This window comes from Sycon ciliatum, chromosome 7, assembly GCF_964019385.1.
Source record: "Sycon ciliatum chromosome 7, ocSycCili1.1, whole genome shotgun sequence".
Taxonomy (NCBI): Eukaryota; Metazoa; Porifera; class Calcarea; order Leucosolenida; family Sycettidae; genus Sycon; species Sycon ciliatum.
The window spans coordinates 8,863,878-8,887,841 of NC_088649.1; the positions used below are offsets into that span (position 1 = coordinate 8,863,878).

At 47.4% G+C, this 23,964-nt stretch overlaps 2 protein-coding genes across 2 annotated transcripts; both read left to right on the top strand.

The window, feature by feature from the left end:
* The first annotated feature begins 67 nt into the window (after positions 1–67).
* Positions 68–790, top strand: LOC135821588 (uncharacterized). Its single transcript, XM_065334586.1, has one exon. It carries the CDS (start codon positions 68–70, stop codon positions 788–790), a length of 723 nt encoding a protein of 240 aa, XP_065190658.1.
* Positions 791–1,230: 440 nt separating this feature from the next.
* LOC135821895 (uncharacterized) lies at positions 1,231–3,738 on the top strand. Its single transcript, XM_065334892.1, has 2 exons — positions 1,231–1,983; positions 2,673–3,738. Exons 1-2 carry the CDS (start codon positions 1,579–1,581, stop codon positions 3,228–3,230), a joined length of 963 nt encoding a protein of 320 aa, XP_065190964.1. The 5' UTR covers positions 1,231–1,578; the 3' UTR covers positions 3,231–3,738.
* The last annotated feature ends 20,226 nt before the right edge of the window (positions 3,739–23,964 follow it).

A 23,964-nucleotide genomic window follows, 5' to 3' on the forward strand; every position in this document is an offset into this window, starting at 1 on the left:
TTCCGCCTGCCCTGTGAGTCGTGCTGTCCACCTGGAGCTGGTCAGTGACCTGACAACGGAAGCCTTCATGCGATGCTTTCGGCGATTTGTGGCACGTCGTGGTTTCCCGTGTTTTGTCATCAGTGACCACGGCAAGACGTTCGAGGCAGCAGCGCGTGAGCTGTGCAGTATCGCCCAATCTGCTGAATGTCAGCAGTTCTCCGCTGAACACCACATTCAGTGGCAGTTCAATGTGGAGAAGGCCCCTTGGTGGGGAGGCTTCTTCGAGCGACTTGTGCAAAGCGTCAAGCGTTGCCTCCGCAAAGTGTTGGGCAATGCATATGTGTCTGGTGAGGAGCTGGTGACGGTGCTGGCAGAGGTCGAATGTACCCTCAACTCCAGGCCATTGACCTTCCTCTCTACGGAAGAATGGACGGAGCCGTTGACGCCATCGCATCTGCTACTCGGCCGTCGACTTAGGTCCATGCCAGATGCGGAGCATATCCCACGTGCAGCCACAGCTGAAGTCGTACGAGAGCGAGCGGAGCACCTACAACAACTCATACGACATAGCTGGACTCGTTGGCGTCGTGAGTACCTGCTGGAACTAAGGAATGCCCACCGCCAACAATTCAATGCCAACGCCACACCTATTCGCGTCGGGGATGTGGTGCTCATCGAAGACGAGAACGCAAAGCGCCAACAGTGGCCTCTTGGCCTAGTAGTCGAGTTAATCCCGGGTCATGATGGCATTGCTCGTGCAGCGAAGGTCAAACCGCAACACCGAAGAAAGGTAGCGTTACGCACCTGAAGAGGCCCATCCAGCGTCTCTACCCACTCGAAGTCTGTGCCGAGGAAGCAGTCACGGTTCCGAATCGTCAAGCACCTGAGACTGAGCCATTGCAATCCGTCAGGCCACAGCGAGCGGCGGCAGTACAAGCGGCTGCGTTGCCGATGCAGTTAAGAAACTGTGGACTAATTTGAAGTCAGAATAATTATGAGTTACCCCACAGGTCTGATTGACCACCGCTATGAGCTTATGCAGCTATCATTCAATGCTCATAATGTTCTGGACATGTAATTATTTATTGAACGTGTTGTATCGCGTTGAGTAATCTGTTAATTATAATGTTATTAGACTTGTGGTCAATCGGGGGGAGTGTCAGTAGTTGCGTTTCGCGCTGTTTGAGTGCCTCCTGCCCACCGCTCACAGCATGGTAGACACCTTTTGACATGATTGAGGAAAAGGCCGTGGAGCTTCTTAGGCCTCGTCCTGGGAATGGCGTTGTATCGCGGGAATTTTGCTTGTGCCATTGCGTTCAATGCATCGCAGGAAAAGCAAACCCGATTTACTTTGCAGAGTTGGGAAACTTTGTTTGAAGCTGCTAAGTGCAGGCAGGACGAGCTATACCTTCTTGTGCAAGAGCCACTGCACCGAGGAGAGCGTCCGCGGATGGTACCACCGCAAGTGCTACAGTACATACACTAACAAAACGTTGCTGGGTCGGCTGCCACTTGGACGTGGCCAAGGAGGAGATACATGTATGTGATGATGGGACACCATGTACCAGCAAAGTGTAGAACAAGGAGAGATGTAAAATGATTGGATCCACATCTGCAGACTTGTGCCTCATGACATGTGCATCTAGCAGAGTTGGAGAACAACGCAATAATTTTGGCTTTCGCTCCAGAATGGCCCAGATTGCGTTGCAGCAGAAATCCACTATCAACGTCGGAGCATGCTACAGTGCCTTCACCCACCTGGCCACTATGCACCGGCAACGAAGTGGCAAAGGGAGTGACCAGCCGTCGGCCTACGAAACATTTGACAGCCTGGTGCTGTATATACAGTCCGAGTTGAAGTCTGCAAGGGCCTTGCCCATGAAGCTTCTCACGGATAAGTACAATAACTGCAAACGGCACCAGCTTGGCCGGCCATCACACTCCGCCTTAGTATCCAACTTTCATGCTGAAAAAGAAGATAATGAACTACTTGGGGACCAGGTGAGTTCTTGGCATTGTTGAATGTGTAGACATAATTTTGATCATGTTTTATTGTTTGGTCATGACCAAGGAAATCCAAATAACACATACGCTCAACTACAAGATCACATGATCGCATGTACACACCAGATCATGAGTCCAGACTCAACTCATGCACAGCAACTAAAAGCCGCTAAGTTCATTTCACACGCACGCTCGGGAAACGGCACATGCTGCATGCATAACATAACACGATGCGCTACTATCATGAATGTCTGGGTGGCCAAGGAATGCCACAATGTGTATGAAGACGTGAACACTACAGTGCCTGACATCTACAACATAGGAATGTATTAAATGGAATGCAAGTGTTCATGCTCATGTAATGTGGTAGTCTTCTTTGGTTGAATTATGTTCGTGGCTGTTACACGTATTATTACGACCAGCTTGGCTCTCGCGCTACTTTACACGGTACACATGTAGGTCAGAATAAATCAGGGCTTGTGGTCCGAGTCAGAGTAATGTCCAAAGCTGACGTCAGTATTCTAGGCTGACTTTATGCAAGAGGAGACAGAATTATAAACTGGTTGTTTTCTAAACACAATTGTATAGCCCGTGATAACGCGGACATGCGAACTTGACTTGTTTAAGGATCGAATTTCATTGGCGTGTTTCATTTGCGTTTTGTGTTTGAATTGTGTTTCCTTCAGCAATTGACATGTATGGTAAGTGGCATGGGTATACAGGCGCACTCTTCACGGAGCAACCACTTGTCTCTGTCGTCTGCAAACGGTCCGATGGCCGGTAATACCCAGTCATTGCCGGACAGTCATACTAGTAACGCACCTGGCCCGACTCCAACCATCCCAGTCCAGCCGGTCGCCGCAGATTTCCTGCCCGCATCCACGTCCACTCCGCACCCCAGTGTCCGGCAAGAGAACGGGCCCAATGCCAGGAGTTACGAGGGGAATTACGATAGGCTCACTGCCAGGAGTTACGATAGGCCCGCTGCGATATCCGCTGGGCTTGTCCCCGCCAATGTCGTGTTGCCCGCTCATTTCGGCTTCAAAGGATCCGCTACTCCGCCGCGTCAGGTGAACACCAGTGGATCAGTTTCATCTCTGGGTACTACATCAGCCTCCAGTACAGATGTGTCGGATAGTACGGCTTTGACTACAACCTCGGGTGCGAGGCAACCAGTGGCGGCTGCGGTGTCTTCTACAGCGCCATCTCAACCACGGTCGCAGCAGGTTCTTGCTGATCTCTAGCGTGCTATGTGGTGTGTGAGTGTGTGCGCGCGCGGACGCGCACACACAATGCCATGTGTTGTGCGGTGTGTGTGTGTGGGGTTTGTGTATGTGTGTGTGCGAGCGCGCGCGCGCACAATGCCATGTGTTGTGCGGTGTGTGTACGTGTGTGTGTGCGCGCGCGCATGTACACAATGCCATGATGAGGGTGAAGGCAGTTTCGACAGTGGATTGGACTGTAAGTTCGACTGTGAATCGGACAGTGAGTCTGAAAGCTAAGGCTGGTGGACCGCACTATTGAAGTTTTTTGAATTGATTTCAATTTGAATTGTACTTTTCAACTCTGCAGCAAATGACAAAATACTGCGCTATTATTTACAACATCTTCCATATCGCTCGTTTGCTAAGATCAGCTTATGATCGCTATCACTCTGCCGTTTTCCGTTGTCCTTTGCTTCGCTCGTGCTAGCTCTTTTCCGCTGGTGTTGTCGAGATAGTGTCCCAATAAATGAAATCCTCTCATACGAAAGATCCATGTTTGGGGGTAATGTCGGTCAAATTTTACAACAAATCAATCTGTGCCATCTCTAATCACCATCGGTAGGAAATGAACGCTCGGCAAAGGGCAACCATGATCTACAAATCATCCAAACACAAGAACAAATTCACGTCGACTGCACTAATTTTCAATAAAATATCGTATCACATGCTGCCAATTTTAATCAAGGAGTCGTAAAATAACGTAAAATAACGACTTCCGTAACGAAACCTAAAATAATTGGTGCTCCCCAGCTTATGCCCTAGTTCTGGACATGACAACAAGCCGTTTCGACATCCCTAGGACATGGTCTTTCCACCCATGCAAAGCTCAGGTTGTCTGCTTGAGACTGAAACGGGACTTGCAAAACAACGTCTTTTAGATTTGGGCCGCAGGACTAATTGTAGGTGACGTTGATTTAGTGACTTTGGCAAGTTTGAGTCGTGTCAAGCAGTCAGGTAGGATTCAGTACTAGGCAGTAGTGAAACGTGAGTGGTAGTCTTTGCCGGTTTCTGAGGGTATCCTGGATTTGGTGTGCAGCGCTGTGGAAATGGCTTGCTGTGGAGGTCCCAGCACTGGATGTTATAATCAAAGGTACGACCTCGTAGCACGTGCTAAACCTAAAAAAATTCAAAAATTGACTTGGGTCTGTGTGAGTCTGTGAGAGAACGCCCACTCGTTCCGTTGTGACAGATTCCAGGGCCTCGTTGAGGGGCCCTACCCCATCACCCATGGCTGCTTCTGGACTTGTTTTAGGTTTGGGTCCCGCGCACGGACAGAATGAGCACGAAAATGTGAAAAAATTGTAAATGCATTTTGTTTGGCTTCTGGGTGGCTCGCACACCGTGGCACTAGTCACTATGCCGGAAATTTGAGTTTTTCAGGCCTGGAAAGCCTGTCAGTGAGGCGCAAGAACTTGTAAATCATGTCCTGAGGGCCAGCATAGTGGCAGGAGTGTGTGGTCAAAATTTCACTCAAATCCATTGAGAAACACCAAAGTTACGGTCAATTGAATGCCATATGAAATTTATGGGTAGGCTGGCTTTGTGAGCATTGACAGACCTCTTGCAGTTGCTGAGGAACCGGAGGCACCACGCCGTAACTCGTAGAAGTCGGTTCCATGACGAATACTGAGTTGGCGCCAGTCGGAATTGTGGAGAGTCGGCTGGTAACAAGGCCGATTCATACTTTATTTTTTGCGATGCGAAAGCGCGATGCGATGCGATGCGTTGTAGTCCATCGGCCAAATCTCAGAAAGGGCCTCTTTCGGCGAAGGTGATGCACTGAAGCTCCAACTAAACGCCCATTGGCACACTAGCTCATGAGACCCCATAGAATACGAATCCGATTGTTGGACGTTGCCAATCCAGTCCAGGATAGTCAAACTGGGTCGAATACCTTCTTCCGATTTTCGTAATTTCGTCCACCATTACATCTTTCTCATCGACTTTTTTTCGCTTGGCGAATGTTCTTGAGCCGCTGAGCAGAATCTACGCACGCTCGAACACTTGAAATGCCTGCATGTTGACGGTTCGCAAGATTCTAGCGAGCTTGGTGAAAATCTATTATTTATTTTGACATTTTTGGGGGAATCTGAATTAGAACGGTAGAAGCTCATTCGGAGAAGACGGCGTGTCGCCGCTGTCGGATTGTCGCTACTGTGTTTCAGACGTATTTGCTTGAACGTGCTATTGAGGATGGACAGAAGATGAAGTGACGGCTTTCTTGAACACGGACGTTTTGTCTACATTGTAGCTGAAACATCTCATCTGGCGTCTAGAACGCAATTATTATGAGTTGTGAGTGCCAGCTGAGCTGAACACAAGCTGGACACCATTCGTCGGCTGGGAATTCGCATCGAAGCTCTTGATAGCCACGATAAGCATAATTATACAGAGGTAACCTTGTTTGACTCAATACGCATGCAGGTGATACCACTAGTGGCACTACAATGTAAATGGTGCAAAATTGATGCAACAGCGAATATGTACTTCGTACAATCACGAACAATTGTAAGGCAAGTGTTCATGCATGCCATAGAAGAATTTCAGCCCGGAAGTCTTGTTGTCATGGTCATAAATAATACAGGACTTGAGTTGGCTCTGGACATAAACACACTTGTGGTGAATACGGTCATTATTGCGAGAAAAATATTTAGCCATTGTACCTGATACCGCACTACAAGCAATATTTCATGTACATGTATGTGAGACTCAATTGCATCCACAAGGCCGTAGATGCATGTAAGCACACAATGCTGTACAGTATAAGTAGTAGTCGACATGTGGTGCCTTCCTGCTGCACATGCACATGCGGCAAGTTGGCAACGACACATGACCTATCTGCACCGCACAGCGTGGGCTTAGAAAGGAATATTGCACACATGGTGCTATTTTGTGTTCCGATATCGTTAAGCCGGTATACATGTACTAGTATCCTTATACATGTACCTGGTCACTCCATAGGCGATGCCGACTGTACTAATCTTATCCATATTACCCGATAGGCTATAGCACACTGCGTCAGATCACTATGCAACAAAACAAGAGCTTTGGAGCGAATATACACTGAAGCAAAGTAGGTTTCAACAGTACAGCACTAGTCACGATGAGGGGAGTTACGAGGATGGTTAGGCCGTGACACATAGATGATGATTGTTAATGATTCATGCACGGTGGAAAATTACCATCAATGGCGATGATATTGCTTTCACAACAATGACATCAGTAGTAGGATTTACAAGCGAGTGAAGGGAGAGCAGACTGGTCTAAAAGCAGACCGGGTCTAAGCAAGGAAGTAATCGGCATCAGAGGTGAGCTTGCACATCAGAAAACAGATGATGATCACCAAACACAGAGAAGTTGGCTATGTGTATGTTTGTGTCACTGTGTGTGCATGTGTGTGTGTGTGTGTGTGTGCATGTGTGTTTGTGTGTATGCGCGCACATCTGTGTGTGAGAGAGAGGCAGACAGACAGATAGCATATCGTGGGAGGGATCAAGGTCTGACCTCAGAGTTAAATGCTGACGGTGTGGAATAGCAACAGTGCGAAATCGGGCAGGGTGGTTAATGGCCCACACTGGAGCCGAGTAGGAGCGCCAGTGGTTGAGGGCTAGCACAGGAGTAGCAGCAGCTCCAGCCTAGGAAGATCAGCTTCTGGATGAAAATCTCCCGGACACAGTAGGTACCAAGCTTCACTAGCAGATTGCCGGCAGGGGTGCACGGCGAGCACCCGTACATCCCTCAAGCCACCAGAGCCGCAGTACTTGGACACGATCCAGGTGCTTACCCGCCAACAATGCTGAGAAGGCACTGGAGCCATACAGGAACTTATGATCGAGCATGACCACAGACTTGAAATACAGGGTCCGGCGTTGAATACTGAGGCAGCGACGTCTCCTCCACAGAACACCACTCAGCCCCACCATTGCATTATTTTCGCTTTTTCATGATTTTTACAATTGTGTTAGAGCACACAGCACTCGATGCAACATTTACCAGTGACTTAATAACTCCGCGTCTCCGACCATAACTGCAGCGTTCCCGTGAGCCTGTTGGATTTCCGTCAGCCTGTTGAGATTATCTTCATCTCGTCACATGTGAGCCTGTGTGTTTCATCCGTATCGTGGCACAATTACACAGACACGATTTCCAACTCAGGCCGGTTCCGTTGCTCGAAGGGTTGGCGGTAAGAATTGCTACGCCGTCTGTGGCTGCATGGGAACTTGGCGAGTCGTCGTCTTTCTCCATAAATCCTGATCGTCACGCGAACAACAGCCACTATTGCCTAAAAACTACGACACAACAGTATCAAGCTCGCCCCTGTAGAAGGACACGAATGACGAGCGCTAAGACGGAGAAAGAGAGACAGGGTTAGCGAGAGCTGACTAGTGCAGGTACGCGCGCTGTCATCTCCTGAGGTGGTGGGCGAAGCAGCGAAGTGAAACGAAGGAAGATAGAGAACTTATTAGAAGGCATACGGAGGCACCAAAACCTATTGCCTGTCACATACTAAGTGCCATTTAGGATTGACAGCTGTCAGCTGACAGCCTCAAAAATTTGAAAATCTGCTCAAAAAACTCTCGATCAGAACTCTGCGCACTCTCAAATGGAGCGCACAGTAAAAAACTCGGCGACGAAGAACGCTTCGTATCGACGCCCTGGACTGAATTCGGCACGTCCAAAAACCGAATAGTGTTCTCTGATATATTCTCTACGTGCTGGGTATGGTCGCGTTTGGTTGGAAGCTCAGTGCATCACCACTTTCGATTTTGAGACTTGGCCGATGGACTATTGAGTTTGGGACGTCGCACTTGCTTCGCAAACCAACGCAAACACCAAAACGCCAAAGTTGGCCAAGTTCAACTTTTCGCGACAGCGATGCGAGACGACAGCGCTTCACCATGGTAAAAACAATGGCGGCACGGGCGCGTAGGAGTTCACAATTTATTTTGTGTGTATTGTATTTTGTCTGGAAATGTTTTTCGTACGAGTTGCTTTTTGAATTATTTCCCGGAGCTCGAGAACATGTTGTTGACAAGGAAGACTTTTTGTATTTGGCTTTCATTTCCTTGCTGTCTACTCTTCCTGTACGGTGTTACCAAGAGTACCTAAACAGTTTATGTACTCTTGGTATTACTGATTTTTATTTCCACACCTTGTATTGTGACAATGGCTACGTTCGATGATCCACAGTCGTTTTCTGAGATGCTCCAAGACTCCAGCTTTCACTCTCAGCCCGAGCCCGAGTCACCTGAAGTGAGTGTAGTGGAAGGAAAGCCGAGCCACGAGGAGCACTTTGTTGAAGAGGTGCGACGGTACGGGTGTCTGTGGGATAAAACCGCAAAGCATAACAAGGACAAGTGAGTTACTTGCCTTTCTTGCATACAGGTAGATTTGTTCTTCCACATTTCTTGTCCATTTTACATGTACAGAAATTTATTCTAGGCTACAACCCAATGCTGTAGACAGCAAGCTGTCTCGGCCATAAAGGCCTCATCAGTACAGCTACGAGCTAAATAGGCCGAGCTATCAGCCATGGTGCAAAGGAGGCACCACAGACATTAAAATAGCTCGTCGCTCTAGCGCCAGAGTGCTCAAACTACAAAAAGTAGCGGGCATTGCGCGATGCAGCAGCACTAGAGCAGCCTACTGAGAGTGCTCAACAAGGCGAAATGTAGTTGTCCAGTGTGGAATGTGCTGGAATTTGCACACTACACCGCAGTCATTAGATCGATCTGCCTTATATAATAGCATGCAGAATTGAGTGGAACTTGGATGGCTTGATTGGGGTTTCAACACTTTTGTTCGGAATATGAAATGCCGCCAGTGACTGGGACAGGCTTGATCATAACATGGTCGCACACACTGTACTCAGGGATACATCCTAATAAAGATATTATTATTATTATAACATCGAGTATCAGCCTCGTTCTTGGCATGGCAGGAAAATGTGCCCTATTTATAAAGTTCAATTGCAATTGTTCATTACTTACTTGAAATTGTTGTCTCCGCATCGACCACTTCATCTACTTTATACCTGTAATCCTCTTTGTTTCATGTGCATGCTATTTCCAGATTCCTGAAGGAGCGTGCATGGTTGAAGGTGGCAGAGTCGCAACCTGCCAAGGGTCTCCAGCTGAGATCACCCGCTAAATGTCAAAAGAAATTTAAGTATCTACGGAATATTTACGTGCGCCTGAAGAGGGAGCACATCTCTAAGGGTGCGTTCTTATATTCTCTAGCTTCTAGAAGAAGAAGAAGAAAAGAGAAGTCGAAGAAACTGGGATTACTCAAGAACGGGTCTCGAAGAATTCGGAGATATTTTGCGCATGTCAAGCAAAATGAAGCGTCAAAGGGGCCGCGATCTTGATTGATGAATGTATGTGCGTATGGGAAAAGGGAAATGCGTACACTCATGATGAACACGTGGCTTTTAGTCGTAGTTCGCATGCGCTGATCCCAAACCGCGGGAATCTCCAAGTTTCAACCACCTCTGAAGCTTGGAGAGCTTGGAGAGCTTTGGAAAGCCTCCTAAAATTCGGAGAGGATATAAGAACAGCTCTCGAACTTTTCGGAGAGTCTCCAACTTTCCGAGAGGATTTAAGAACGCACCCTAAGTTACTCTCCTTCAATGCGACGGACCCCACGATAGGCGGTCAGCCTTTGGGTCATCCTAATAAAGTTATTATTATTATTACTGTAATTTCACAAATTTTTGGTGTACTTTTATTTTCGGTACTTTCGGTGCATCTGTTTTATACCTAAAATTTCAATACACCGAACAAACACTAACACACATAATCCAATAGGGAACTTCTTCTCTGTACCGAAAATTTCTGTTCACCTAACCAAGCCTTTTGCTTTCATACCGAAAATATTGAGCACCGAAAATTTCTGAAATTAGAGTACCCCGGAGTGGTTCCGGAACCGTCTATGTTCCTCCTCCTGTATGGCACGTATGAAGTTCCATGAATTTTGTAGACTCAACAATAAGGAAGAGGGCAACTACATCAAACACTGGTGAAGCAACATGTGTCCCCCCCCCCCTGCCGCTGTGCCTCATCCCCCCTCAACCTCTTCTCTCTCTTCCTCTCTCGCCTTCCTCTCTCCCTCTCTCCCTCTCTCGGCTTCCTCTCTTCCTCTGGCCCTGTCTCCTCTTGGTGAGGATTGCTCAGAGGAGGAAGCACTGGACAGCCCAGCACCCGCCATTCGATCAGCACCACCTCTGCCATCACCAGCTGCTGAGACAATTGCAACGGCACCAAAGGCCAAGAAACGGCGTGCTGACGACATGGACCTGACTAGTAGTTTGGAATCAACGGCTAACACCGTGTTGTCGCTGGCCAAGCAGAGGGTAAATGCACCAGCCAGCGACAACGAAGACGCCGCCTGGTGCAATGCACTTGCCCTTAGCATGGGACATTTGTCCAGGAAAAACAAGGTCCAGCTCAAGGATAAAGTTCAGCAGCTTTTGGTCGACTTCGAGGAGTGATTCTGTGCAGTTGTTTGATTGCCAGATCACAATACCGGTCATCAGGTCATGTATTCAAACATAATATTGATTGTTTATCGTCAGATTGATTCTGTGCAGTTGTATTATCGCCAGATCTCCAGATCAGAATACCGGTCATCAGGCCATGTAAAAATACAGTGCTGCTCAATGAAATCCAGTCGCGTCACTCAAGTTTGCGCCTTGCAGCATTCCGCTTCCCAGTGTCGCAGGTCTATGGCCGTGTACTTTACCGACGTCATGACGGGCGGCTAGATCTCATTGAGCAACACTGTATAATGATTGTTTATTGTCAGATTTCTCCCAGAAATTGGGGCGATGCAGATGAATCGTCAGCCATGAATAACATTATTACAAGTCATTTTTGAGTACTGGAAATATGGGAATATGAAACAAGCAACGTAGGACGGGGAAAGCTAGACCAGAGCGCCCATCATTACGGGGTTGAAGCAGAGTGCACATTCACACTTGCTCAAATTCATGCACACGCACACACGATGCAGAGATGAGTTCGCATGCAAACATTGATATGCATGCCTCATTTACTGTAATTGCGTGAGCAAGCTCAAGTTACTTGCAACAGCAAAACCAGACAAAGAATATCCAAAAAAGAATAACTATAAACACATAATAATGATAATACCCATTTCATCCCCCCCCCCCCCCTTCATAAAATTAATACCTACTGTTTTCTTTCCTTTCCTTTCATCTTCTTTTCCGTTCCTTTCTTCTTCCTACACATTTTAAACATTTTCATCATATTGTGAGAGCCGTGGGCCAATAGCCCCGGTGAGAAGGCAGTCTTGCCTGTTCATATGGTGAAGTAAAATAAAGAAACAACAACAACATACTACTGCTATAAACACGCTCACACATCTGGACTTGCAGATAAAGCTAGACCAGAGCAAACGTAATTAAGGGATTGAAGCAGAGTCCACATTCGCACTTGCTCAAATTCATGCACATGCACACACACACACAACAGCAAAACCGGACGGAGGATACCAAAAATAATCATGGAAGCCCGGACAATGAAGAGGAAAAGGAGTAGAAAACCAGCAAAAAATAATAACTATAAACACGCTCAAACCCACACAACAGGACGAAGAATACCAAAAAAATATGAATGGAAGCCCGGACAAAGAATGACAAAAGGAGTAGAAAACCAGCCAAAAAATAATAACTATAAACACGCTTACACCCACACACACACGCACACACAACAGAACGAAGAATACCAAAAATATTCATGGCAGCCCGGACAAAGAATAAGAAAAGGAGTAGAAAAACAGCAAAAAGGATAACTATAAACACGCTCACACCCACGCACACACACCTACGCACACACACACACATACATGTACACACACACACACACACCCATACACACACGCACACACACACACAAACACCTACCGTATTTCCCCGATTATAGGTCGCACCTTTTTACACTAAAAATAAAGGGTGAAAAAGGGGGTGCGACTTGCAATCCAGTCAATATATCAAAACTATATTGCTCAAACCTGGAAATGGGGGTGCGGCTTATAATCAAGTGCGACCTATAATCGGGGAAATACGGTACGCACGCACACACACACACCTACACACACACACACACCTACACACACACACACACACCTACGCACACACCTACGCGCACGCACACACACACACACACACACACACAAACACCTACACACACACACACACACACACACACCTACACCTACACACACACACACACACACACACACACACACACACACACACACACACTGCAAAAATAATATTATTATTGTTTCCTTTTTTGTGCGTATCTCTTGTCATCTCTCTTTTCTATATGTCGCACACCAGATGTACTACTATTGCTGTCTTTCTCTTGCTATCTCTCTCTGCTTGCTGTTTTTTGTTTCTGTTGCCATTGTCCCTCATCATACCCATGCTTGGGTGGAGCGCGGCGTGACCCGTTAGGGTAGCTGTCAATACAGTACGACTCCCTGATGTATAGGGGGACTTTCTGGAAAGAAATAGGGAGACGAGGAGGAAATGAAATTAGAATGGACGTTAGTTGCCGAATAGGTGATAAGATGCGTCAGCAAAAACATACTGGAAGAGAGATCCCGTCGTCTCCAAAATAGGCGTGAACGGGCGAGTCAGCGCCGGTCACAGGATACGTCGGAAGAGAGATCCCGTCGACTCCAGAACGCCCGTGATCGGCAGAGTCAGCGCCGTCCCAGGAAACATTTCCATCAGTTCCCACAACATGCACGATGAGCTAAGCCACAAAGCATAGCGTAGGGCCCTGAGCTTCCAAGCTCTCTCGTTATTATGTGTGTATGTGTGTGTTTGTGTGTGTTTTGGAAGCTGTTTGTCAGCGCATTCATAAGCCGAATTTGTGTGTCCAGAAAGATAGTGTTGTTACCCTAAAATTGTTCAAATAATGTTCGTTTGTGTAGTGTGGCAACGTTGTTGCCACTTGTGCCCAAATGTGGTTTGTAGGGTCCAGCGGATAATGCCGGCATTATATTCGGCATTATGAGACTATCCGAGCATCAGAGCATTATGGAGCATTAGAAAGGAACAAGACGAGCATTATGTGAGGTTTGAGCAGCATAACGAGTTTTATAGTGGATAATATCGGGAAATATCAGGTTTTTGTCAACAATCGGCTAAAGCCCTGAGGTGAAACGCCATGTATTGTACCGACACATGACTTTGTGATTTGTAGACATGGAACACCTTTAGCACTAATGCTACATTTACCTGACTACATACATGTAATGCCATTGCTACATAAAGTCTTCATGTAGCCATGTAGTCAGGTGAATGTACAGGTGATGTAGCATGCCCAACGTTGCAACTAAGGCTGTTACAAAAAATGCGTAACGATGATTTACGAGGAGTGCTTTTTTAGAAATCATGGAAAGCCATGGAGGAGACTAGACGTACGCGAAGTGAATATGAAAGAGACGAAGAGAAGTTTCCCTGTTATCCCATAGGCTCTGGCCATAGCATCTCTAGCGATACTGAAGAAAACACTGATCCATTGATAAATTTAATTTGGACCAGGATGAAGGAGCGGCTATAAACAGAAAGAGGGTGTTCGAAATAACTGCCTTTGCCGAGTCCAGGTCACCAGGCTCGAAAAGAACTAGAATTTCTCATGGACGCAGTACCAAGTCAATTTGAGTGCTCTGGAGCGCGTGTCTAACTTTCCTGGTGAAGCACGTACAGTTCGTCGTGGACGATTTGAATGCAAGGCCTACAGTCAGGTGCTATCAGAAAAGAAGAGTATTGCGGCCAACCATTTGCAACCACAGGAGAAGAAGACAGCAGAGGATGCAGAGCGGCGAAATAACTTCTGACGACGTGTTTTCAGGATTCCCGCAAATGGGAGGGATCTCCATCTGAGATCGTCTCTCTACTGGCCTCACGTGAGCGGTTTCAGATGAAGACATTTTTCACAGAGTGGAAGCGGTGACAGCTTGTCTGCAGGCAGGAATACTACTTCCCATGATGTGCTTCCAGCATCCAAATGATCACCAGCAATAATGGTTTCACCTCTCACTACATGGATAAGCAAGGGAAAGGATTTGATACACCCACTACGGAGCAACAGCCCTTCATCACAGTTGCAATGGAGAGCAGCCAATGGAGATGCGATCATGCCTTATAGTGCTAAGAAGTGTAGCAGCATCAGAGGCAGATCGACGAAATGCGTCCATTCCTGGAAGTTTGACAATGTGCAGCCTTTCTTCCATTTTTGTTCCAAACCAAGAGCATTTTAGCCCTTGTCGAAGCATTATAATCAGCATTACAAGGCAGTTTTTGGAGCATTATGATTAGCATTATATGACCATTTTCGGAGCATTATCTGCTGGACCCTAGTGGTTTGTCACCTTCTGTTTGTTATTGTTATTATTATCATTCGTTCTCACTTTTTTTGTAGCTGATACACACTTGTCACGCTTAGTTCTTACTTTCTATACCCTTGTTTTCTGCACACTTTTGTGAGAAATCACACCTCGATATTCCAGTGCTGTCATTGTATCTTGCTACCCTACCTTGATTGCTATATTATTTCCTTTGTTCTCATTTTGTTCTTAAGTACAACGGTGATTCCTTAAGGGTGTTGTACGAAAACTTGTTCGAATCATCTTTCTTTCCATCGCTTTTTTCTTCATCCATGTATTTTCCTTACCCTTTACATTGTTTTTTGCATCGTCTCCTTCGCTTACATTGTTGTAATAAAGTAATCCAAATGTCACTTCAGCTCGTCCTACTTACTGCCATATTAAAATTATTGTCTCCTCGTCGAATATTATTATTGTTGCAGTCCAACTTGGAAGGTTCAAGGTTATGGAAAGACCAAAGAGGGGAAGGCAAGCGCAACGAAAACGAGCAAAAGCTACAGTCCCAACGGAACAAAGAATGTTTGAAGGCTGTCGGCTAGCGCTACGGAGATGTGTTGAAACTAGGTGTCAGGACGTCGAATGTCTCAGTACTCTGTCAGTTTTGTGCCTAGTTATTGCACTTTCTGACTGTATATAGTATCATGTTACGGTGATGGAGAGTTACTCTTAACTCGTATCCATATGTCCTTTTCTCTTCTACATCTATTTATGGCTCAACATCCGAGTTTCAAATTATTATTATTATTATTATTATTATGAAATGACCCAAAGGCAATATGCCTGCTGGCATTAGAGAGGATTTGTTTCACGTTGGTCTGCACCACACCGTGAAATTTCACGTCGGTGTGGCAAATTTTGGCGTCGAAACTCCCGTTCATGACGTGAGCTGAGGTCAACTCACGTTTGACGTCGCGACGTGAACGCGAGTTTTTGCCAATTTAGCCTTGCTATCAGGTTGGGATTATTGACTCGATTTTGTCGATTTTGCCTAAACTAGCTATAAAAAATATTTGTGCGACTTTGGCCTCAACAGAAAATCACTTTTTTCACTTTTTAAAGTTTTCGCTCCTGTCGTCAGCGAAGCGACGTGCTCACAAGCAACGTGAAGCGAAAGCTCTTTCTGAGCTCGCGTCAACGCAAAAATTGACGTTCACGTAAGAGCACAAATCACGCGGGTCGAAACCTCTCTATTAGAGAGGTTAAGTTACACGTTTTTTGCCCTTTTTCAAAACGCGGTGCAAATCTCACGTTACGTGTCATTTTTAGAGGTTAGGTTACACGTGCGACGTGACGTGAAATTTTGCCTGGCAGGATTCGGGTTTAGTTCGCATAAATATCAAATCTTCCAACAAACTAGATAAAACTCGATAAAACTCCGGAAACTCACACAAATTCGGTCGGAATAACCAAGCGAAACTTCCAAAAACTCACGTCATGAACTAACGTGCGGGACAGTCAACTCACGTAAAACACGTCAAATTTTACGTGAGTTTTTTCACTTTTTGACGTTAAAGTTCACGGACGTAAGACTTTTACGTGAAACTTAACCTCTCTATTGTGGCTGAAGATTCGCCAGCCCCCTCTGTCACGCACACACACACACACACCATGACTGTATCATCAAGAGTACATATTAAAATCGGTTTATGTACTCTTGGTACCATGTATACACCCGTCGCAAGAGAAGCACGCAAATCTGCCAATGCACTGGATGTGCAGCCCACAGATTTTCTCTTATAGCAACGATAGCGAACAACATCTGAATGAGGCAGGACAAGACTTGCGCCAGATAACTGTCTAATCCACACACTGCCTGGCGAAGCCATGTGAATCGACCACCAATGCGCACCTCATCTACACCACACGGAGTATATCGGCATAAAACGGCCAAGACAGTAACCTATGCACACCCTACACTTGCTGGGGTAACCAGTAAAGACAGCACCCTGCTTTGATAGAAGCAGCACACACCCACCCACACACGCACGCATACGTATGCGCACACAGGCACACACACACATTGCTGAAACCCAGCTGCATCGTGTCATCGACAGCATGCCCATGTAGTCATGCTTGCCCCCCCCCCCCCACACACACACACAAACACACACACACACGCAAGCCATAAAAAAACTCGGTAGCAAATTCAACGGCACGCGAAGTTGCGGCTTGTTAATTTGACAATTGAAGTAGATAAGATCAAGAGTACATGCCTACATAACCGGGTTACGTACTTTGGATAGTACAGTAGCTGGGAAAAAGAGAGAAAGAGAAAAAAACAGCACCGCTGAGGTATCGCACAGGACGTACATGTCTCGGCATGAACACAGTGGGGCACACACGCGTGCGAGAAATGAAATGATCGCGTGGAGAAGGAAGGTAGAGAGGCCAGAAAGAACAGCATGAGAAGTAGCACAGCTCAACACACAGGCACGTCAGATACGAAACTGAAAATACTGATCTGTGAAAAAATAGATGTAAATTTTTCATAGATAGTTTGATAATAATTATAGGCACCATTCTGTAAGCTGATCGAGAAAATAAACATCTAACATTGGCAACTACATGTATGCCAATGCGTACAGAACAAAAGAAGCAGCATGCATGGTCTGCAGACTGAGTCTGAACTCTGCAGCGCGTCTCGGCGGAGATGCGATAGGAGATGCGACAGTCGGTAAACGGCGCTCGACAGGAATACAGACACACAGAGAGGCACAGCGCCTAGTACAGAGAGAGAGAGAGAGAGAGAGAGAGAGAGAGAGAGAGAGAGAGAGAGAGAGAGAGAGAGAGAGAGAGAGAGAGAGAGAGAGAGAGAGAGAAGGAGAGGAACGGCATGTTTCTACTCCAAAGGCTGGACACAGGGCGTAATGCATGGAGTGTGAGAATACCGGTAGAAATAAGAATCATCGAAAAAAGAAATCAGGATCATCCAGAGGGAAATTGATCAGAGTCGGTAGCAGCAACTGACTGATAACAGGAAAACAAGGTTACTACAGATATTGTTCATTTCTATGGGAGGGTAACGAGAGATGTAGAGTACAAATGAGACGACAGAAGGGGTATGTTGTATATAGAGGTAGCAGGGAGACAGTATGTCGGATGTGAGGCATCGAGCAGCGCGACAGCAGCCAGAATCAGTATGATGGCTTGGAGTGAACACTGTCAGCTCACAGCATGCCAGATAGGTGCTGCGTGACGAATGCTCAGATGATCAGATACACATGGTGAAGACTGCAGCTACACTGACGAAAATACAGCCGATGACCGGGCTAGAGGCCATGGCCGGTGTGGCTGCGGCGGACGCGGAGAAAATCGGGGCAAAGCCGGACGGGTTTGGTGACTCTGTGCGGCGCAATCCCTTGTCGGTGTCGCATCCCTCGGCGATGCAGCCTCTACATGGTACGTGAGCCGCGTTGCCTGGCAACGGCTTGTCCTTGAACCCGGACTGCTCCTTGATCTGCTGCAGTGTTGGACAGCGGCTGCGGTTCAGCGCCGGACCCAGGTACTGCGCCGTCATGGTATCGCTACAGAAACAAGACCCTGGGTAGGATTTGCACAGCACGCTACTTGCACTGCGTTGCATCTCCGCGCAAAACTCACCGTCCTCCTCGCCGACGTCGGGGAAATAGCGAGCCACGAGGCACGCGACATCCGGCAGGTTCTTCTTGAGGAGAGCACGGCTGGTCGTACGCTGCGTGCCGTCCATGAAGAGAAAGTCGCCAAACGGCAGGCCCATCCACACGGCCACCGCGTTGATGTAATACTCCAGCGACACTGTCATCAGCCAGTCGTTCTCGTACTCGGCGAGCACGGCGCGAAACCGGTCAGCAGCAGTCGGTGCCGACGTTGCGACGAGATCAGTTACGGGAAAGTTGTCCAGCAGGTTCTTGAGGAGCTCGCCCGGCAAGCCGGTCGGCAACTGGTCGAATGCTATACTGCTGCTGTTTCCATTGCCGGCATCGCCCTCCTTATCTACACCAGCAAGGTTTTCGGACGTACCGAAGAGGCCGACGGACGTATCCCGCGCAGCCACACACATGATGGCCACGAACGCATCAGGGTCCTGCTCCATCATTGCCACATGCTGAATGGTGTGGAAGAACTCCTCAATGCTGACCGGCAACCGAACGCTCGCCAAGCAGCCGCCAGCCACGTGCAGCCCCGATTCCTCCGAGCCCACGGAAGGTCCTCGTCTCTCGGCGCCTCCTAATTCTCTGAATGGATCACCCTCCGGATGAGGGGCCCAGTTATTCTTGCTATCAGCGTAGTATTTACACGGGTTGATGAGCACACGGATGTATGCTTTGTTCAAGTACTCGGCCACGTTGGGAATGATGCGAGACGACCATTTCAGGAGCAGAGAGACGTGTCCTCTGACCTGGAGCAGCGACTCATTTTGAGCAGAGGTGGACATGATCGGAATACCATTACGATAATCAGATCCATTGCTGTACGCGTTTGTGTACTGGCGGTAAAACGATGGCGGACTGAAGCAGCTTTTGGCCGGTGGTTTGCCCACGGCACAAGAGGCATTGTTGAACCTCTCCTTGATGTCAGCTGCCTGCGGATCCACGATCGAGCCGCCAGTTTCCAATAGCTTGATGGGCCCCAGCGGTACTGGACAGCAGGCGTCATCCTGCTGCAATGGCTTTGTCACCAGCCATGGTGAAACTCGATATCTGCCACAGCGCTCGCGGAAAGCCTCTTCTGTGGCCGGGCATTGCGCAAGGGCACAGCAAGCGGCGGCGAGAAGACAGAGGACACGAGCCGGCATCATCCCGAATGTTCAGTGGCTTTCGAAACTACACAGCTGTACTGAAAATTTACCTAATTTAGTTGAGGGACAATCCGAACCCTCAGAGCTCCTTTGATTTTTAGCCTTGCTTCGAGACGAGATGAGCCCCGGACGTAAGCAGCACTTCTCTGTCTTTAGCCCCAGAGTCTAGATAACCTAACTGACCTTGAACGGAAAGCAACTAAAATTGTAGGGCTTGGTCTTGCGAAACGTAGATCTACGTCCTTCGCACGGCTGGGCGTCGCGCGACTCACTTCAAGTGTCCGCACACATGCTGCAAAGCCGGCACTAACCCCTTTACAGTTTGAAAAGGCCAAATTTGGTCATCAACATGTTTGTCGAATTTTTGCAAAAGCTGCAGAAGGTTAAGGAACGAGTACCCTCCGTACAGTGTCCACCGTATACTGGTACGCATGTTGATACGGTACTTCGAATTTGTAACGTCACTCGCCAAATCACGTCATCCCGTATATCCCACACATAACGCATGCGCGGGTGTACACCATCACAGCCGCGCATGCGCATTAGCAACAGCAGACATAATAATAAGGCGAATCGCGCGAATTCGTGTTGTTTAGGCGACCCGGGTAGGACTACGTAAAGGGACAAGCTTATCTATTTTTGCGGATTTTCTTTCATAAAAAATAAACGTCACAGGCTGCTCTTCGGAGGTGTCCGCGTCCCAGCGGTCCGGGCAAGCGACCGCATCTCAGTGGGACACTTGTCCGTGGCCTTTGTACTGGAATCTGTGGGAGAGCCTTTCCAGGGACTACACACCTGGGTACCGGGTCTGGACAAATCCCTGGTGTTGCTCCTTTTTTGTTCCTTTCCTTTTTATTTGTTTTTGCTGAGAAAGAAACGTTGCTGCATGAAAAGCTTTCTGTTCACGCCAGCGCCTTTGGCATTTTCTCTAGTAACATTGCTGGCTGATAATGGTCATTGCTCGTGATGCCAATGGTGAAGAGAAGCTGGGTTTCTTGCCATTTGAAACTTCCTGACTCTGAAAATGTAGCTTGAACTAAGAGCTCCAAGTATCAAGTTTAGTTTTTCGTTGTGCCAGACCTATCGTTAGAAGCTGCAGAGATGAGGAGCAAGGGCCTAGCCTAGGGAGGCGTTGGGTTAATGCCAATAATGGTGTTTATGGCCCTGAAGACGCCAGCGGTTTTCACTTGTCAGGAGGACAGCCAAGTTGGAGCAGGCAGATGACAGATTACTTGAGTATTTATAGCAGATCGTCTCAGCACCTCATGGTTACTAGTATCTGACAAATGCCTCTTATTGCTAGTCTGCATTAGAGCATAGCAGAATTGATCATGTCACAAGTAGTTACAAGACTTGATGTCCTACGATTATGCTCAGATCATGTTGCAACTTCACGGGAATATTCGTCCTGCCACTGTGCCCTCTCCCAGAATTGCATGCAGAAGTTACATGCCTGTCACAGTGTGCAATGGACAACGCCTTTGCATTGCTTGTGGATGCAAGCGGATGGAGTGTAGACCAGATGAGAGAAAGTGATCCGGATATTCAACTAGCTTGGACTGCCATAATTAATTGGCCAGATGCCTGGACCATCAGAACATTGCTCCGAACCAATCCACAGAAACAATACCCACACAGGAAGCCAAATGATAAACCCATTCAGCAGCTATCGAACCTTTCATCAAAACGTAATGCAGTGCATGCCTACTACTACTCAAATGAGATCAACGGATGCCACATGCAGATACAACGTGGAGGCTCAGTATTTTCAAGAACACAGTGCAGTCTAGACAACTAGAACAACGGGTCTTGCACCTAATGTCCCTGATTTGCTTGCCGTATTTAGGTCCTTGCAATTCTCCGATGGTTATGTACCACAGTATGAGATATATGAGGGATCCCGGCAGCATGATAGATCCATCGGTACGTGAAATTCTCCTGGACGTTTGTGTGTGGTTATAGTGGTACAGGACATGTGATGTACGCCTCTTTGGTCGCTCACACATGATCCATTACCAGCATTGGTTACACTTTATTATCAATTAATATTTGTTATGACTTACGCTGGTCTGCGTACCCACCCACTCTACTCTAAAAAGTAGAGACTCTCGCTTGCCATTAATTTATCCGATAGTTTGACTCTCTAGGAGTTTCCCTACTACATGTATTATATGATAATTTATATTACCAATGCTCTAGACAGCAAGCTGTTTTACAATTATCCTTCTACATGACATTGTATATCTTCTTGACACCATGACTTTCTTTGAAGGTCCTGTAGCTATGAAATGTTATTTGCTGCAGGTCATGTGTGTGTGTGTGTGTGTGTGTGTGTGTGTGTGTGTGTGTGTGTGTGAGTGTGTGTGTGTGTGTGTGTGAGTGTGTGTGCATGCGTGAATGTCCCACGCGTGGGACATGTACGTGTTCTGTGCCACACAATTTCACTATCTGTATGACAACACAGCGGCAGGCACAGCGCGCGAGAGAGAGAGAGAGTTTTAATTATATCTCTGATGTGACTTCTGCAGTACATGTACTTGTATGATCGAGCGTACGAGTGTGTGTGTGTGTGCGTGTGTGGGTGTATGAATGTCCCACGCATAGGTAAATATACAGCCAAGTCTGTGGTGCCACACAATTTCATTATGTGCAGAACAGTGGGCCGGCACAGAGATAGAGACAGACAGACACAGAAAGACAGACACAGAAACAAAGGGAGGCGCATAAAGAGCAACAGACAGAGACAGAAACAAAGGGAGGCGCATAAAGAGCAACAGAGAGAAAGAGACAAAGACGAACAGACAGACGATCAGACCCAGAAAGACAGAAACAAGAAGAGAGGGACAAACATTAAGAAAAACAGGAGAGACAGACAGACACACAGACTCAGGAGAATAACAGACAGAGATAGATAATGTGTGTGTGTGAATATGTGTGTGTGTGTGTGTGCGCGCGTGTGTTTGGGTGTGAATGTCCCACGCATAGGTAAATGTACAGCCACGTATGTGGTGCCACACGATTTCATTATGCGCAGAACAGTGGCCGGTACAGAGATAGAGACAGACAGACACAGAAAGACAGAGACAGAAACAAAGGGATACACATAAAGAGCGACAGACAGAGACACGGACTCAGAGAGAAAGAGAAATGTACAGCCACGTGTGTGGTGCCACACAATTTCATTATGCGCAGAACAGCGGCCGGTACAGAGATAGAGACAGACAGACACAGAAAGACAGAGACAGAAACAAAGGGATGCACATAAAGAGCGACAGACAGAGACACGGACTCAGAGAGAAAGAGAAATGTACAGCCACGTGTGTGGTGCCACACAATTTCATTATGCGCAGAACAGCGGCCGGTACAGAGATAGAGACAGACAGACACAGAAAGACAGAGAAAGACAGAGACAGAAACTAAGGGATGCACATAAAGAGCGACAGACAGAGACACAGACTCAGAGAGAAAGAGACAGAGACAAAGACAGACAGACAGACAAAGACGATCAGACCCAGAAAGGCAGAATCAGGAGAAAAACAGACAAAGACAATGTGTGTGTGATTTGTACGCGCATGCTCAGTGCGAGGAGAAGGCACCCCTCCAAATACTACTCGTACCATACAGGAGTGGATCATGGAAGCTTACAATGGGTGCATGCCGCATAACAAAGAAAAAAAGAAAGTGTTGGAGAGAGAGTATCCTTTTTTCGAGCTCCGTAGCTTTCGCAGGTTGTGTAGCCAGCCGGCAGCAGGCCGGTCTGGAGAGGGGCAGTTACTGGTAGGTAGTTAATTAGGTAGTAGTTAGAGACTAGCAACAGGCCTTTTCGGCAGGGTTGAAATCACTCGCACGGTACTTTTTGAATTTTTCGAAAAGTTGAGTATTTTGTCTCCCGAAGGTCCTTGTTTGACCAGGCGGCATACAGCCATGCCGGACGGCGAACAAGATTCAGTCGTGCCTTCAGGGGGCACAGGTGGTCAGGGCAGCAGTACCCGAAGCAATGAGCTCCTCTCCGCCATGGACGACAAACTCCAGTTTCTTGTGGACGCGCTGCGTGCTGAGGTTGAGGAGAGCAAAGGCAGGGAGGCCCGCTTGCTCTCTCGGATAAGCGACCTTACTGACAGCATTTGCCATCTGAAAGACGAACTGCTTGGTGTCCGCAAACTGGCCCAGATTACTCAAGACGCCAGGCATCCGATTGGGATCAACAAGGCCAAGGAAAACTCGAAAAAATCAAAAAAAATCAAAAAACATGAAAAAAATCAAAATGACCACATGCACAGTGCTACATCTGCTGATGCCGAGCAAGTTGTCGACATGGAGCCTGACACCCCGAACCCTCCTGCTGATGCAGAGACATTCAGCAATTTGAGTACTCCTGAATGCGACAGTGACGGTTTCCGGGAGGTCGTGTCCAAACGAGTTTTGCGGCGGCGGACCACACCCCGGAACCACAGTGACGCATGGAAGCTAGTTGCAGCAGAGCCACCACAGACAAAGCGTGCCGTGGTGTACATT

Excerpts from the sequence above, each read along its gene's own strand:
- LOC135821895 (XM_065334892.1), top strand. The coding sequence starts at position 1,579 with ATGATTGGATCCACATCTGCAGACTTGTGCCTCATGACATGTGCATCT. Across the intron at positions 1,984-2,672 it reads ATGAACTACTTGGGGACCAG|CAATTGACATGTATGGTAAG; the intron begins GTGAGTTCTTGG and ends TGTTTCCTTCAG.
- LOC135821588 (XM_065334586.1), top strand. The coding sequence starts at position 68 with ATGCGATGCTTTCGGCGATTTGTGGCACGTCGTGGTTTCCCGTGTTTT.